This window comes from Salmo salar, chromosome 15, assembly GCF_965601325.2.
Source record: "Salmo salar chromosome 15, fSalSal1, whole genome shotgun sequence".
Taxonomy (NCBI): Eukaryota; Metazoa; Chordata; class Actinopteri; order Salmoniformes; family Salmonidae; genus Salmo; species Salmo salar.
In genome coordinates, this window is record NC_138305.1 from 96,763,220 (window position 1) to 96,780,359 (window position 17,140).

At 41.5% G+C, this 17,140-nt stretch overlaps 1 protein-coding gene across 1 annotated transcript; it reads right to left on the reverse strand.

Annotated features, from left to right (window-relative positions):
• Nucleotides 1–1,762: 1,762 nt before the first annotated feature.
• Nucleotides 1,763–12,616, reverse strand: LOC106572611 (peptidase inhibitor R3HDML). Its single transcript, XM_082961509.1, has 7 exons — nt 12,547–12,616; nt 7,012–7,295; nt 5,911–6,270; nt 5,399–5,517; nt 5,091–5,193; nt 4,540–4,655; nt 1,763–3,800 (listed from the first exon to the last, which is right to left on the reverse strand). Exons 1-7 carry the CDS (start codon nt 12,614–12,616, stop codon nt 3,659–3,661), a joined length of 1,194 nt encoding a protein of 397 aa, XP_082817635.1. The 3' UTR covers nt 1,763–3,658.
• Between the last annotated feature and the right edge of the window lie 4,524 nt (nt 12,617–17,140).

The window sequence follows — 17,140 nt, forward strand, 5'->3', positions numbered from 1 at the left end:
TAATGAGGAAGGTGGTGTTGGTGCAAGGTAAGGCCCCAGCATTAGGTAGGTACTTCTAGCTGTTATCTTATTGATTTTTCTAATCTGAGAAAAATGTGGGTGGAGATGTTAAACAGTAACCAGGCTCATAAAGAGACCACATATATATGTCAGGAAGCTGTCGCTATAGCAACAAGATGGTAGAAACAAAAAGCCTGTCTGTAGACAAGTTGATTTTATTAATGTGCATTGAGTAAAGGAAGGAAGGAAGAACGGGAGTAAATGAAGGAAGGAAGAACTCCTCTGCAAGAGGGAAGGTGGAAAAAAGGGACATGAAAGAGAAAGAGGACTTGAGAGGGAGTCACCTCCCCACCTCAGACGGTGAGTGTGAATTAAGTTTCTAATGTTTTGGTTGAGAAGTCCTCCTATTCTCTCCAGGTTACACAATGAACGAACAGAAAAACACTGGACAAATACAATAACATACAAATATCCCTGCGAATAGCAGTAAGTTGATAACATGGTACAGATCAAGTTTTCTTCTCACACTGATATTGTTACAAAATAGTTCACTCGTTTACCTTGTGGGAACTTTCACTTTTGGTTGCATGTATGGGTCAGTTGTTGTCCTGAAATGGAGTTTCCCATGTTGGCCATTTCCCACAGAATCAGATATCCTCTGAAAACGTTGAAATGTTTGTTAATTGAGTAGGGGTCATATAATTTCACTCTTCAAATATATTTGACAAGCATGGACATGTAAAGAGGGGTGTATGCAGTACATATTAAGACTTTATGGTAGAATATTGGGTTATCGGTGTGAACCATTTTGGACACGGAATAAAATATACAAATCATATTTTCGTCCCAGTCTCTCATTGTTAATGGATATAAACCAATTCTCATAATTATGACCATAAAAGCCTCATTAGAGTCCAGTTTTATAGTGAAGATAGACTCTCTGCAGATGAAGATGGAGAATCAATGAGGTGAAAACCAGCAGAGTGGATCCCCTAGCCTCTCCTAGCCTCTCCTAGCCTCTCCTAGCCTCCCTTAGCTTCCCTAGCCTCCCTAAGCCTACCCTAGCCTCAACTAACATCTTCTAGCTTCCTCTAGCCTCCCCTAGCCTCCTCCAGCCTCCGCTAGCCTCCCTTAGCCTCCCCTAGCATCCCTTAGCCTCCCTAAGCCTCACTTAGCCTCTTCTAGCCTCCCCTAACCTCCTTAGCCTCCCCTAGCCTCCCTTAGTCTCCCATAGCCTCCCATAGCCTCTCCTAGCCTCCCCTAGCCTCCCTAGCCCCCTTAGCCTCCCCTAGCCTCCCTTAGCCTTCCCTAGCCTCTCCTAGCCTCCCTTAGACTTCCCTAGCATCCCTTAACCTCTCTTAGCCTCACCTCTCCTAGCCTCCCCTAGCCTCCCTTAGCCTTCCCTAGCCTCTCCTAGCCTCCCTTAGCCTTCCCTAGCCTCCCTTAGCCTCCCTTAGTCTCACCTCTCCTAGTCTCCCCTCCCCTTGCCTCTCCTAGTCTCTCCTAGCCTCCCCTAGCCTCCACTGGACTCCTAGTTAAATGAGCACAGATGCAGGCCAGGGGCCATTTGAGATAACACGCACATGTAGCCAGTCATTGTTTCCATTTTATAATATCTATGCTGACATGCTGTGTTTAGGTGTACATTAATATTAAGATGGGATTGGCAAGGAAGAAATAGGAAGAAAATCTCCTTTTAATACAGCTATAAGTGAAAAAGCAACCTGGAACTGTAAGGTTTATCAAAACACCCATTACTGAGTTAAACTCCTTTCTTTTTTATTCAAATAATTCTTGACAGTGATTTCACATTCAGGCCAATCATGAGCTGTAATAAGTGTATTACAATGTTATAAAACAAAAAAAAATTGGTCTACAAGAGAACAAATAACCAACATGATCAATGTCTTTAATCTACAGTAAAGTTATACAATAATAATAATAAAAAACAGTAACTATAAAAGTGCTTATTTTTAGCTTTGCAAAATGTCAATCAAGAGCCAAATAATCAACCAAAAGCAGTGCAAACAATTAGTGGACTTATCAAACACGTTGGCATAGGCCTACAAATACACTACATGACCAAAAGTATGTGAACACCTTCTCGTCAAACATCTCATTTCATAATCATGGGCATTAATATGGAGTTGGTCCCCCCTTTGCTGCTATAACAGCCTCCACTCAACTAGGAAGGCTTTCCACTAGATGTTGGAACATTGATGCAGGGACTTGCTTCCTTTCAGGCACAAGAGCATTAGTGAAGTCGAGCACTGATGTTGGGCGATTAGGCCTGGCTCGCAGTCGGCGTTCCAATTCATCCCAAAGGTGTTCGATGGGGTTAAGGTCAGGGCTATGTGCAGTCAATTCAAGTTCGTCCACACCAATCTCGACATACCATTTCTGTATGGACCTCGCTTTGTGCATGGGTGCATTGTCATGCTGAAACAGGAAAGGGCCTTCCCCAAACTGTTGCCACAAAGTTGGAAGCACAGAATCGTCTAGAATGTCATTGTATGCTGTAGCGTTAAGATTTCTCTACACTGGAACTAAGAGGCCTAGCCCGAACGATGAAAAACAGTCCCAGACCATTATTCCCCCTCTACCAAACTTTACAGTTGACACTATGCATTGGGGCAGGTAGCGTTCTCCTGGCATCGCGATTCATCACTCTGGAGAACGCGTTTCCACTGCTCCAGAGTCCAATGGCGGCAAGCTTTACACCCCTCCAGCCAACGCTTGGCATTACGCATGGTGATCTTAGGCTTGTAAGCGGCTGCTCGGCCAAAACCCATTTCATGAAGCTCCAGACGAACCGTTCAAGTGCTGACTTTGCTTCTAGAGACAGTTTGGAACATGGTAGTGAGTGTTGCAACCGAGGACAGACAATTTTTACGATTTAAACGCGATACGCACTTCAGCACTCGGCGGTCCCATTCTGTGATCTTGTGTGGCCTACAACTTCACTGTTGTTGCTCCTAGACGTTTCCACTTCACAATAACAACACTTACAGTTGACCGGGACAGATCTAGCAGGGCATACATTTCAAGACCTGAGTTGTTGGAAAGGTGGCAACCTATGATGGTGCCACAATGAAAGTCAATGAGAGATTGCATGACTGTGTTCTTGATTTTAATCACCTGTCAGCAATAGGTGTGGCTGAAATAGAGAATCCACTGTTTTGAAGGGGTGTCCACATACTTTTGTATATATATTGTACATTGCACTCATCTTCTCAACATTTTCAAAAAAGGACATAATAAATTGAATACAACAGAAGTACTGTCTGGTTTTTGGTAGCTGGGTTCTTTCTGTGTCATGGCGAGAAAATGGAGCTTTGCAACCCAAGAGTTGACATAGATTTAAGTTCACAACATCATGACCGAGGGGGAAAAACATTATTTCCCTAACATCCAGTGGATGGATCAAACATTAGTTTATGATAAACACAAAAATAGTGGTACTATAATTGAATCGCTGAAAAAAGCAGGTCTTGTGCTTTGATTCGTTTTTTATGTTTAGAAATCCTTCACCTTTCACACTTACCCTCTCTTGCAGTTGTTGTTTGTTGCTGAGATGAATGGAATTGAATAGTTGACCAGAAACAATGAACTCTTGAAAGCCTTCCATTATAACAGGGAAAGTATGACTGATGTCTTTCTAATACCTTTTTATTTTCTTGGCTTTGGCTTTTGAACCACTGAAGGAACACTGGTTTCTATTACATGAACCTCCATATTTGGATGGACAGGCAGAGCACGGTTTGCCACTCTTATAGGGAGCCTCTCCAACCCAGTTCCCTCTGGAAGAGAAATAAAACATGGTTAACTGCTGATCTTGTTTGCTTGTTTGTTTCCTGTCATTATAAAGGATATTCAGTTAAATATAAGGCTCTGATGAGTCTAGCTTATACACTAGAAAAAGGACTGTACTAAATGAATGTAGGATAATATAACACATTAGATCTGGTAAAAGATTATACAAAGAAAAAAACATGTGGGTTTTTTTGTACCATTATCTTTGAAATGCAAGAGAAAGACCATGATGTATTATTCCAACCCAGGTGCAATTTAGATTTTGGCCACTAGATGGCAGCAATGTATGTGCAAAGTTTTAGACTGATACAATGAACCGTTGGATTTCTGTACAAAATGTTGTATCAAGACTGCCTAAATGCATCTAATTGTTTTATTAATACATGTTCAAGTTAATAACTGTGCACTCTCCTCAAACAATAGCATGGTATTCTTTCACTGTAATAGCTACTGTAAATTGGACAGTGCAGTTAGATTAACAAGAATTTAAGCTTTCTGCCAATATCAGTATTGTCTATGCCCTGGTAAATTTTCTAGTTACTTACAACTTCATGCTAATCACGTTAGCCTACGTTAGCTCAACCGTCCTGCGGGGGGGACCCACCGATCCTGTAGAGGTTAATCTATATTGGGTATGTACTGTAAACGTATATTTGCGTATACTGTAAAGTGTTCATTATAACAAGATCGCTTGCTCTTGCCATGAACAGAGAAGTGTGTACTTACTTGATAGAGTAGTTGCAAACCAGGAACACTGCTGTCCTCCAGGAGCTCCCGTACACATTCATGTTTGAGCATTTGTTGATGGCACATCCCATCTTATTGGTATTGGCCCAGACCATCTGAAATTTGTTGATGTAATGTGTAGTTCTCATGGTCAACATGATCAATCACAGACAGTTCTCACACACAGTCACCCAATTTCTTACTAATACAAATATAAACTATACCAGGAAAGCACAGATCTTCTGTAAATAGAAGACCATGTATAGTACATACCACAAAAAAATATGTAGGATCTTAATTGGAACACTCTTCTGTTGCGTATTTGAGTTTTAAAAAGGCTTCTAAAGTTTGTAATTTCCACTTTGAAATGTAATACTTGATTTGCCCTAACGAAAAATGTATCAACCCCTACAAAAATGTACATTAATTATAATCCACATAATAATTCACATTTCCTGTAGCTGCAGGATTATTTTCCTGCTGTAGCAAACTGGCTCAAATTAAAATCCGACATCTGTACATTCGTATTTAGTGCAATATCTAAGCCACACCTGTGTATAGTGGGAACAAACTGGTCCACTGCATGTGTTGGGATAGGAGAAGGAGTTTTTCTCATCCTGCCAGGACCTCACCAGCTCAATGATTGACCAGTATCTAGGAGAAGAAAAAGACCTTTCAGCATTTCATGTTTCTTAAAATACCACCCTACTTCATATTTGACCAGATATACTGTAGTGTTAGACAGTGTTCCTATAACAGTCATTGTTGAACAAAAACACACCAGATCTCCAACAATCACATAAGCAACAGCTATAAAACAGTTGTAAACATGGAAAGAACAGGGGTAGTTCTACAGTACCTGCCAGAGTTGATGGACAGGTTTTGGCCCATATATCTCATGGTCTGTGAGGGTCCATGATCCCATATGCAGCGGGAAGCCCAGGAATCTGCTGATTTAGCCAGTTGCTCATCCCACAACTAAAGCATGGAGAGAGAGAGAGAGCAGCTGTTCAACACTTATCAAATAATATTTGTTTTATTTATTTTTTAACGACACTCACCCTGTCCCTGCCAAGAGGAAGGCTTTACAGATATTCACTGGTCCTATCTTTCTAGCAACTCTTTTTCACATTGTTTGATTTTGTCTGTACTTACTTATGTGAGATTTGACTTATTCAATAAATATACATTATAAAACAATTATATAAAAAAAAAAATATTATAAAATGTCAAATCTAACTCTAGTGTAGAGCAAGAACACCACAGTTATGTTTCAGATTTGATTAAGTGTTAGTAAGCCCAGCCATAGAATGTGACAGAGGACCAGTCCCTTGTTTTCCTCCCCAGGTTCAGCAGATGCAGGGGCCTCACCATGATCTCCATATTGGCAGCCTGAGGGAAGACCTGGGAGCGGACACGGTTGTGATAATCCAACAAGGAATTCATTTCTCTGGAGGAGATGGCTCGCCTTATTCGGATATGAGGCACACTGATGCTGGTAAGATTCAGATTCCTCCAGTCAGAGTCAGGGTCTGACTCGAAGCCAGGTCTAGTTAGGTGGAGAAGGTTGGTCCGGTTGGATTTGGATAGGATCCGCACAGCAGCAGCTCCAGTGTAAGGCATTGACCACAAGATGGCAGCGAAGAGAAGCTGAGCACAAACAGGACCCATCTCAACCCTCTTCTCTTGTCTCTGGGTAGGGCTCTGGCAACACAGGGTTCTAGTAGGCTTCTGTGGAGGGCAGAGGCATTGAGAGCAAGAATGTTAAAAAAATAGTTTAAAAAGAGTCAAAAGGGCAAAAATGGTTGGGGGAAAGCTTCTCTAAAGCAACCCCCTGGCTAACTGCCTCGTAATTTTTTATAATTCCTGTGCAAAGTGTTAGCTGGACTCTCAACATTTTTATCAATTAAGAATTAATAAGCAACTTAATGATTAGAAGTCAGAATCAAGTTTACACAGGAGACAAAGAGAATAAAATTGTTTCAATTCCTAACGTATTGTCTGTAGTTTGGCAAACAATATAGATACCAGTACTGTAGGTAGACCCTAATATAGAGACAATATAACCATATTTCAACCATATTAATTAATACATAAATTGCACAGACAGAATGTAATCATTACATTTTTTAACATACATTATAAGTATTGCTCAAACTGTACTTTAGACACAACTATTTGTAATCAATATAATATTCATTCATTTTGACCAAAAAAAATGGTCTGTTGAACAAGTAGCCATTAATTCATTCTCACATATCGAATAACATCAATAAATACTAGTAACTTTTTTATTGCATACAGTTATAACATAATTTCATTTATATTCAATAAATAAAAAGGCAGCATGAAAAAGCAGCTGTAACAGTACCCAGACAGTACATACCTTCATCAGCTGTAACAGTGCCCCAGACCAAGACAGTAGATACCTTCATCAGCTGTAACAGTGCCCCAGACCAAGACAGTACATACCTTCATCAGTGATTCTAGCCCAGTAGAGCAGAGCAGAGCAGCCAGATAGGAGAAGAGAAGCCTAGCAGATCCACACTTAAACACTAGGCTTTGCAAACAAGACCGTTTGACATCTGTGGCAGGGAAATTTAACTGGGCCAACTCTCTCAGGATATCTGACGCACTAACAAGCCCTCCTGTCTTCTTCTTCCTCTTCTTCTCCTCCCTCTTCTTCCTCTTCTTCTCCTCCCTCTTCTTCCTCTTCTTCTTCTCCCTCTTCTTCTTTTTCTCCCACAGAGATGTTCCTTCCCAGGGGCCAGAAAACAATTTGATAGGCAATTTAGCTTTCTCAATACATTCATTATGTAAACTCGGTCCTGTAAAAAACACAAACACAAGATTTTCAAGTAATCATTTAAATATATATACAATGCCTTTGGAAAGTATTCAGATCCCTTGACTTTTTGGTTGCGTTACAGCCTTATTCTAAAATGTACTACATAGTTTTTTTCCCCTCATCAATCTACACACAATACCCAATAATGACAAAGCAGAAACAGTTTTTTGCTTTCTGCTAATTTATAGAATTTATATAAATATTACATTTACATAAGTATTCAGACCCTTAACTCAGTATTTTGTTGAAGCACCTTTGCAGCGATTACAGCATCGAGTCTTGTTGGATATGTCGCTACAAGCTTGGCACACCTGTATTCGGGGAGTTTCACCCATTCTTCTCTGCAGATACTCTCAAGCTCTGTCAGGTTGGATGGGGAGCGGTCTCTCCAGAGATGTTTTATCGGGTTCATGTCCGGGCTCTGGCTGGGCCACTCAAGGACATTCAAGGACGTGACGCTTGGCATTCAGGCCAAAAAGTTCAATCTTGTTTTCATCAGACCAGAGAATATTGTTTCTCATGGTCTGAGAGTCTTTAGGTGGCTTTTGGTAAACACAAAATGGGCTGTCATATGCCTTTTACTGAGGAGTGGCTTCCGTCTGGCCACTCTACCATAAAGGCCTGATTGGTGGAGTGCTGCAGAGGTGGTTGTCCTTCTGGAAGGTTCTCCCATCTCCACAGAGGAACTTTAGAGCTCTGTCAGAGTAACCATTGGGTTGTTGGTCACCTCCCTGACCAAGGCCCTTCTTCCCCGATTGCTCAGTTTGGCCGGGCGACCAGCTCTAGGAAGAGTCTTGGTGGTTCCAAACTTCTTCCATTTAAGAATGATGGAGGCCACTGTGTTCTTGGGGGATCTTCAATGCTGCAGAAATGTTTTGGTATCCTTCCCCAGATCTGTGGCTTGACACAAACCTGTCTCGGAGCTCTACGGACAATTCCTTCGATCTCATGGCTTGTTTTTTTCTCAGACGTGTACTGTCAACTGTGGGACCTTATATAGACAGGTGTGTGCCTTTCCAAATTATGTCCAATCTCATAGGGTCTGAACACTTATGTAAATAAGGTATTTAAAAAAAAAAAATTATACATTTCTAAAACCCTGTTTTCGCTTTGTCATTATGGGGTATTGTGTGTAGATTACTGAGAATTTGTATTTATTTAATCCATTTCAGAATAAGACTGTAACGTAACAAAATGTGGAAAAAGTCAAGTGGTCTGAATACTATCCGGAGGCACTGTATATTCATGAATTATCTTCTGTTTCTATAGAATTGTTAAACATTGCCATTTCTTTTTGTATTTTCTTGTTTAGATGTATTGCTTACTTGAAAAATAGTACCCCTGAATAATTAAGATTGTGTGGTTCATCCTTCCATATAGATTAACTATAGAATGAGATTTTTCCATCAAAAGAAGGAGCAGATTATTCAGGGGATGTCACGTCCTGGCCAGTATATAAGGTTAATTGTTTTGTAGTTTGGTCAGGGCGTGGCAGGGGGTATTTGTTTTATGTGGTTCGGGGTGGTGTGTTTGTGTAAAGGGTGTTTGATTTAGTAATTCCGGGTTTTGGTTTATGTTTAGTTAATTCTATGGTTAGTCTAGGTTGTGTGTTTCTATGTTTGGTTGATTGGGGTTGGGACTCTCAGTTGAAGGCAGGTGTTGTCTATCTGCCTTTGATTGAGAGTCCCATATATTAGGGTGTGTTTGTATGTGTGATTTGTGGGTGATTGTTCTGTGTTTTGCCTTGTGCCTTACCAGACTGTTTTTGTTGATCGTTCGTGTTTTGTTATTTTGTACGTTCATTTTGAAGATAATTAAAAATCAAGATGAGCATTCACGTACCTGCTGCGTTTTGGTCCTCCATTTCTACCGACAACAACTGTGACAGAATCACCCACCACCAAAGGACCAAGCAGCAGAGGAAGGAGCAGACGGAGTTCGAGTTGGACTGGCGGGAGAAGTGGACTTGGGAGGAAGTTCTGGACGGGGCCGGACCTTGGCACCAGGCTGGGGATTATCGACGCCCGCAGTGGGAAATTGAGGCAGCCAAGGCAGAGAGGCGGTGGTACGAGGCCAAGTACGCGCTGAAGGAGATGCACGAGAGGCACCCCCAAGAAAAAATTTTGGGGGGGCACACGGGTAGTTTGGCTAGGCGTAAGAAGAGCCGGAAGCCAGCTACTCGTGGTTATATGGAGGAGCGTATGGGGTGGAGAGCGCTATGTTTCGCTGAGGAGCGCACTATCTCACCCATACGCACGCACAGTCCGGTGCGCGTTATTCCAGCCCCTCGCAGGTGCCGTGCTAGAGCGGGCATCCAGCCTGGTAGGAGGATGCCTGCGCAGCGCATCTGGTCGCCGGTACGCCTCCGAGGACCAGGCTACCCAACTCCCGCTCTACGCACGGCTACCATCAGGCCCCTGCACAGCCCAGTCTGCCCTGTACGAGCACCCCGCTCGTACAGGGCTACTAGTTCCATCCAGCCAAGGCGGGTTGTGCAGGAGGTAAGATCTAGACCGGCTGTGCGCCTCCATAGCCCTGGGTTTCCAGCTCCTGTCTCTCGTGCGGACCCGGAAGTGCGTCAACCCAGTCCGACTCGTCCTGTTCCCGCTCCCCGCACTAGCCTGGAGGTGCGTGTACATAATCTGGTAAGCCCAGTACCAGCACCACGCACCAGGCTACAAGTGCGTCAACCCAGCCTCGCCAGTCAACAGTCTTCATCAGATCTGCCCGCCAGTCAACAGTCATCGTCAGAGCTGCCCGCCAGTCAACAGTCATCGTCAGAGCTGCCCGCCAGTCAACAGTCATCGTCAGAGCTGCCCGCCAGTCAACAGTCATCGTCAGAGCTGCCCGCCAGTCAACAGTCATCGTCAGAGCTGTCCGCCAGTCAACAGTCATCGTCAGAGCTGCCCGCCAGTCAACAGTCATCGCAGGGGAGAAAACGCCTATAAAAACCATCCATTTCGTTTGGAGTTTGGGACATGTTTATTTACCAATATTTTTTTGGAGTGTTTAGGTCTGCCTAAAGAGCTGTTTGTAATCGTAGAACACATGCTTTGGCTGGCCCCCTACCTCCCCAGCCATCTCCAGGTTGTTTCAATAAAACAGAATAAAAAACAATAATAAATAAGCAGAAAACCTTTGGGAATGAAAAGAGAGAAGAATGCATGTTAGGCATTAATGGTCCTATTTTGAAAGTCCCTGACACTGCAGCATTAGCATTCATCTCCAGCTGTCCTGGTGATTTCTAGGAAAGAAGGTTCTGGCACTGCCAAAGTACACTACACGGCACAAGTGCCATGGAACTGCCAAGGTACACTACATGGCAACAACTGGCAAAGCTCTACCAGCAGCGTGAGGTCAAAGAGATCGCCAAGACACGGGCATCGTCAGTGGAGCACTTAAACTGTAAATGGCAAAGGAGAGGTAACTATCCAGTGATTAAATCAGTAGTTAGGGATTTAATTAAAATGTTTCTATACCATATATAGAGTTGAAGTCGGAAGTTTACATACACTTAGGTTGGATTCATTAAAACTCGTTTTTCAACCACTCCACACATTTCTTGTTAACAAACTTTAGTTTTTGAATTTTTTTGTAGACTTCCACAAGTCTGGTACATCCTTACGAGCAATTTCCAAATGCCTGAAGGTACCACGTTCATCTGTACAAACAATAGTACGCAAGTATAAACACCATGGGACCACGCAGCCGTCATACCGCTCAGGAAGGAGACGCGTTCTGTCTCCTAGAGATGAACGTACTTTGGTGCGAAAAGTGCAAATCAATCCCAGAACAACAGCAAAGGACCTTGTGAAGATGCTGGAGGAAACAGGTACAAAAGTATCTATATCCACAGTAAAACGAGTCCTATATCGACATAACCTGAAAGGCCACTCAGCAAGGAAGAAGCCACTGCTCCAAAACTGCCATAAAAAAGCCAGACTACGGTTTGAAACTGCACATGGGGACAAAGATCGTACTTTTTGGTGAAATGTCCTCTGGTCTGGTGAAACAAAAATAGAACTGTTTTGCCTTTATGACCATCGTTATGTTTGGAAGAAAAAGGGGGACGCTTGCAAGCCGAAGAACACCATCCCAACCGTGAAGCACGGGGGTGGCAGCATCATGTTGTGGGGGTGCTTTCCTGCTTGAGGGACTGGTGCACTTCACAAAATAGATGCATTATGAGGGAGGAAAATTATGTGAATATATTGAAGCAACATCTCAAGACATCAGTCAGGAAGTTAAAGTTTGGTCACAAATGGGTCTTCCAAATGGACAATGACCCCAAGCATTCTTGCAAAGTTGTGGCAAAATGGCTTAAGGACAATAAAGTCAAGGTATTGGAGTGGCCTTCACAAAGCCCTGACCTCAATCCTATAGAAATTTGGGGGCATAACTGAAAAAGTCTCAGTTACACCAGCTCTGTCAGCAGGAAGGGCCAAAATTCAACCAAGTTATTGTGGGAAGCTTTTGGAAGGCTACCCGAAACGTTTGACCCAAGTTAAACAATTTAAAGGCAATGCTACCAAATACTAATTGAGTGTATGTCAACTTCTGACCCACTGGGAATGTGATGAAAGAAATAAAAGCTGAAATAAATCATTCTCTCTACTATTATTCTGACATTTCACATTTTTTAAATGAAGTAGTTATCCTAACTGACCTAAGACAGGGAATCTTTACTAGGATTAAATGTCAAGAATTGTGAAAAACTGAGTTTAAATGTATTTGGCTAAGGTGTATGTATACTTCCGACTTCAACTGTAGTTACACATACCGTTGGCATGTCAAACGGTTACAATTGCATATTATGTTTCTCTAGAAGACTGTGAGTACTGTATACATGAGGCACTATTCTCTACTTTAATTTCAATAACGGAGAAAAAAAACAGCATAGTCTAACCATTGACCATCAAACCTCTGAATGTATTGTGGAATTAATAAAGAATGTGTCACAGCCAGGAAATACCCTAGATGTATGCCATGGAATCCTTTGGAAATGTCTTTACTTTTTGGAGGCTCCATCCATTCTCTACCCCAGGGTTTCCCAAACTTGATCCTAGCACTACACATCTGATTCAAATCACCAACTCATCATCAAGCTTTGATTATTTGAATCAGCTGTGTAGTGCTAGTGCAAAAACCAAAATGTGCACCCAGGGTGGGCCTCAGGACCGAGTTTGGGAAACCCTGCTCTGCCTCCATGCCATGTCCCAGGAGAAACATGGTCTGTGTACAGAATGACCAGCAGTCTTTAACTTAGGCCTTCCAGTGAGTCTATCTCTCACATTGAGTGGATAGGAAAAGCTCGGGATCTCAGTCCTTATTTGTTTAGCCCAGTTTATAGTAGAGTTTAATTGATTTCAGTCAAATTGGCCTAAATGCAAACTGCAATAAGTACAATTTTTTCATGCAAATGAAAACCCATAATTTTGTCAGTAAAATATAATAGACTTCCTGAAAAGCATCCTGTTTTGAATAAATCATTCAGGTACAACTGTATTGATGCCTGCAGTAGGTACTAACTGGACCTATGTGTGGTGAAATTATTGACGTTCCCTCAACACTGGCTAATCTTGACATCATGTTGGTGGGAGAGGAATGTGACACTCATGGAACAAGGAGCAGCCAGACCACACAATGGAAAAATTAATAGGAAATGAAAATAAACCCCATACATTTTTATATAGAGTATTTATGGTATGGATATAGACTTTCCCATTTTAATGACCTGGCAAAAAGAATTGGCCCGGAGAGTGTGACAGAGTAGTGTGTGTACTGTATATGGGACGTCAAATTCAATAAAGCAAGCTTGAGAAAGAAAACCAGGTATACAGTCTGTATAGGAGCATGGCAATACAGCCTGCACATGCATGTAATCCCCCTCCTCCTTTCTATTCCACACAGCCATGGTGAATAGAAACCAAATTACAGTAAAGGTGTTGTGGAATATCTGTTTCCTCTTTGCCTCAGGTCTGCACAAGATGTTTGGAACCTATAAGGGGGATCTTTCTGATGAAGTTTCAGATACGTGAGGTCACTACCTTAACCAGGAATGTTCAATTCTGGTCCTGGAGGGTCAAAAAATGTCAGTTTTTTTCTACCTGGTGGTTAATTGCAATCCCCTGGTGTCCTACACTCTTAGAAAAAAGGTGCAATCTAGAACCTAAAAGGGTTCTTCAGCTGTCCCGATTAACTTGAACCAAAAATGGTTCCCCTACAGCAGGGCTGCCCAACCCTCTTCCTGGAGATCTACTGTCCTGTAGGTTTTCAGTCCAATCCTCTTCCTGGAGATCTACTGTCCTGTACGTTTTCAGTCCAATCCTCTTCCTGGAGATCTACTGTTCTGTAGATTTTCAGTCCAACCCTCTTCCTGGAGATCTACTGTCCTGTAGGTTTTCAGTCCAACCCTCTTCCTGGAGATCTACTGTCCTGTGGATTTTCAATCCAACCCTAATTTGGCGTATCCGATTCAGCTAGTTAAGGTCTTGTTGAGCAGCTAATTAGTAGAATCAGGTGTGTTAAATTAGGGTTGGACTGAAAACCCACAGGACTGTAGATCTCCGGGAAGAGGGTTGGGCTGAAAACCTACAGGACTGTAGATCTCCAGGAAGAGGATTGGACTGAAAACCTACAGGACTGTAGATCTCCAGGAAGAGGGTTGGGCAGCCCTGCCCTACAGAGACAGCCGAATAACCCTTTTTCCCAAGAGTGTAGGTCTGAATTAGTCCCTTATTAGAAGGAGAGGATGAAAGTGTTTTGGCACTCCAGGAGCGACATTGAACAGCCCTGATCTAAACACCAAATTGTACTGCCATTATTCATAAAAACCTTATATAATTCACTGACAGATTGTCTGTGTTAACTTCGGCATTAAAACCTGTTGGGCTAGGGGGCAGTATTGAGAAATTTTGAAAAAAATATGTGCCCATTTTTAACTGCCTCGTACACCAACTCAGAAGCTAGGATATGCATATTATTAACACATTCGGATAGAAAACACTCTGAATTTTCTAAAACAGTTTGAATGGTGTCTGTAAGTATAACAAAACTCATATTGCAGGCAAAAACCTGTGAAAAATAGATTTAAAAAAATGTGAATTTTGTGACTGTACTATTTAGTGTCATTTTTTTATAGATACCATAGTGAGAAAGGATTAATTTCTCCTACGGCTTCCACTAGATGTCAACGATCTTTATAAAGTTGTTTGAAGCGTCTATGATAAACAGAGAGCAAATTAGAATGCTGGGAAGTTGACATGTCGTCACTTCATTTTTTTGCGCCTGCGCATAAATCTGAGAAGCGTGAGTTTGTCATAATTGTTTATCTAGACATAGGATAGGTTGTGTGAAAATATTACTGATGTTTAACGTTAAAAATGGACCAAAAGATTAATGCTAAACAACGTTTGACATGTTTGAACGAACGTAAATAGATTATTTACTAGGTTTTTTTAGCTTTTCGGCGTGATTTTACACCCCCCCCCACCACGTTTTGTGGGAGCATAATGAACGCTAACTACTTGGTGTTATTTGGACATAAATTATGAACTTTGTCAAAAGAAACCACATTTGTTCTGGACCTTGGATTCCTGGCAGTGCCTTCTGATGGAGATAATCAAAGGTAAGGGGATATTTACAATGTTATTATCGATATTAGATGATGCTAACTGTATAGCATAGCTTATTGTTCTTAGCATAGCACCCCGTTTATTGCAAAATGTGATTTCCCAGTAAAGTTATTTTGAGATCTGGCCATTCGGTAGCAATTACGAGATGATAATATATTATTCTTTGAATGACAATATTATAATTTACCAATGTTTTCGAATAGTAATTTTGTTATGTTCACCGGAAGCATTTCAGAGAAGAAAAAAATCTGAATTTCACGCTACTGTAAAATGCTGTTTTTGGATATAAATATGAACTTGATGGAACAAAAAATGCATGTATTGTATAACATAATGTCCTAGGATTGTCATCTGATGGAGATTGTCAAAGGTTGGTGCATAATTTTAGCTGGTTTCTGCTTTTGGTGACGCCTGACCTTGAATTGAAACTGGATGTTTGTACTTTTGTGGCTATGTACTGTCCTAACATAATCTAACTTTATGCTTTTGCCGTAAAGCCTCTTTGAAAATCGAACAATGTGGTTAGATTAAGGAGATGTTTATCTTTTAAATTGTGTAAAATAGTTGATTGTTTGAGAAATTGAAATTATTAGATTTTTGATGTTTTGAATTTCCAGCCTTGTTAGCAATCCCGTCTCGGGGTTCATTGCTAACCTGTAGCCCCAACAGGTTTTAATGGTATGTGAAAGGATGAAAACAGGGTATATTGCAGAAATCGGTACAATACCAAAAAGCAGAATCAGCACTCTAGACTCTGTTGAGTTGTCATCAGATTTTGACTTGAGAGGTTTGTTTTTATTCTGTAAATCAAGACATACCGCCAGGTCGACGTAGTCCAGTTTGGATCACCATGGTGACAGTGATTAGGTTCAGGAATAGGTTCCAGAGAGTTCTGGAACTCTGACTGTAGGCACCTGAGTAGAAACACAAGCATTTTGCCCTTTTGAGTTACATTTTACATGCTCTTGTGATTTATGTTAGTATGTAGGTTATGAAAAGCACGGTGCCTTAATTTCCTTACAAGCCACAGTCTTTGTTGCTTCCTTAAACATGTCCTCCTTTTTTCAAAAGATTGGCAGGCTGTCCATGCAGCCATGGTCAAATGCTTACAAAACAACCAATCTTGAACCAAAGCCCATTTCATATGCCTGTAAAACCTGATCACTCAATTATATGCCCCAATTTCAAAGCCTTCAAAAATACCTCAACACAGCGTAGTAGTGTTGTCAGACTTTGCGATTGAGTGTCTAAAATGCACAGCAAACTCCTTCAAAGAGTCTGTGTGAGCTCAGGAAGTCATAGGAGGTCACCAGAAAGCTATAGACCCGTGTCTGTGTCAAGGTTTACCCTCAACGTCTTGTTGGTGATCTTCAATCTTCACTGATTTGCAGTGGTAGTACCACAAAAGACTTGGACATTCATGTTGTACTTTATTTAGACAGTTGTTTGAATTACTTGTTATGGGAAGACATTTTTGTTGAGAAATACTTTATTTCACTTAACATGTTTGTATACTTTAATATGTTGGATATATGTGACAACCAGCATGATTATATAATAGACACTGACCTAATGGTCTCTTAGCGCTGTGTCATACAGTTGCTGTTGCCATCATTTTTAAACAATTTGCTTTTTCCAGTGACACTGGCCTGAATCAAACTGTTATCTTTAGAGTTACATCAATGGAATGTTTTGGTGTTGGTTATGATAAAATGAAGGAAGACCATGAGACACAAAGTGTCAGGTCTACGACTGACAACAGAGCCTTGTCAGGGCTACCATTTAAATATAGCAACAAGCACACCCATGTCAGTTCTGCCACATAGTTACCAGTTCTGTCATCACACATCAAAGGAGAGGAAAAATGTTGTGGCAATATAAAATGGATCCATCAAACCTGCACAGTAGTAGGCTACAAGGAGGACATGGACTGTCATGTAAGATTTAGATGAATGATGCAACATTATGGGATGGAACAGGACATGTTGGGTGATGGTGTTATTGGTGTGTTTGGGTGTAAAGTAGGCAACAAGCTTGTCAAAAAATAATTTCCTCCTCCTCCTCAGACAAACTCATTGCCTCAAGAGTCAGTACATATGAGCAGTCAGCAGTGATATTT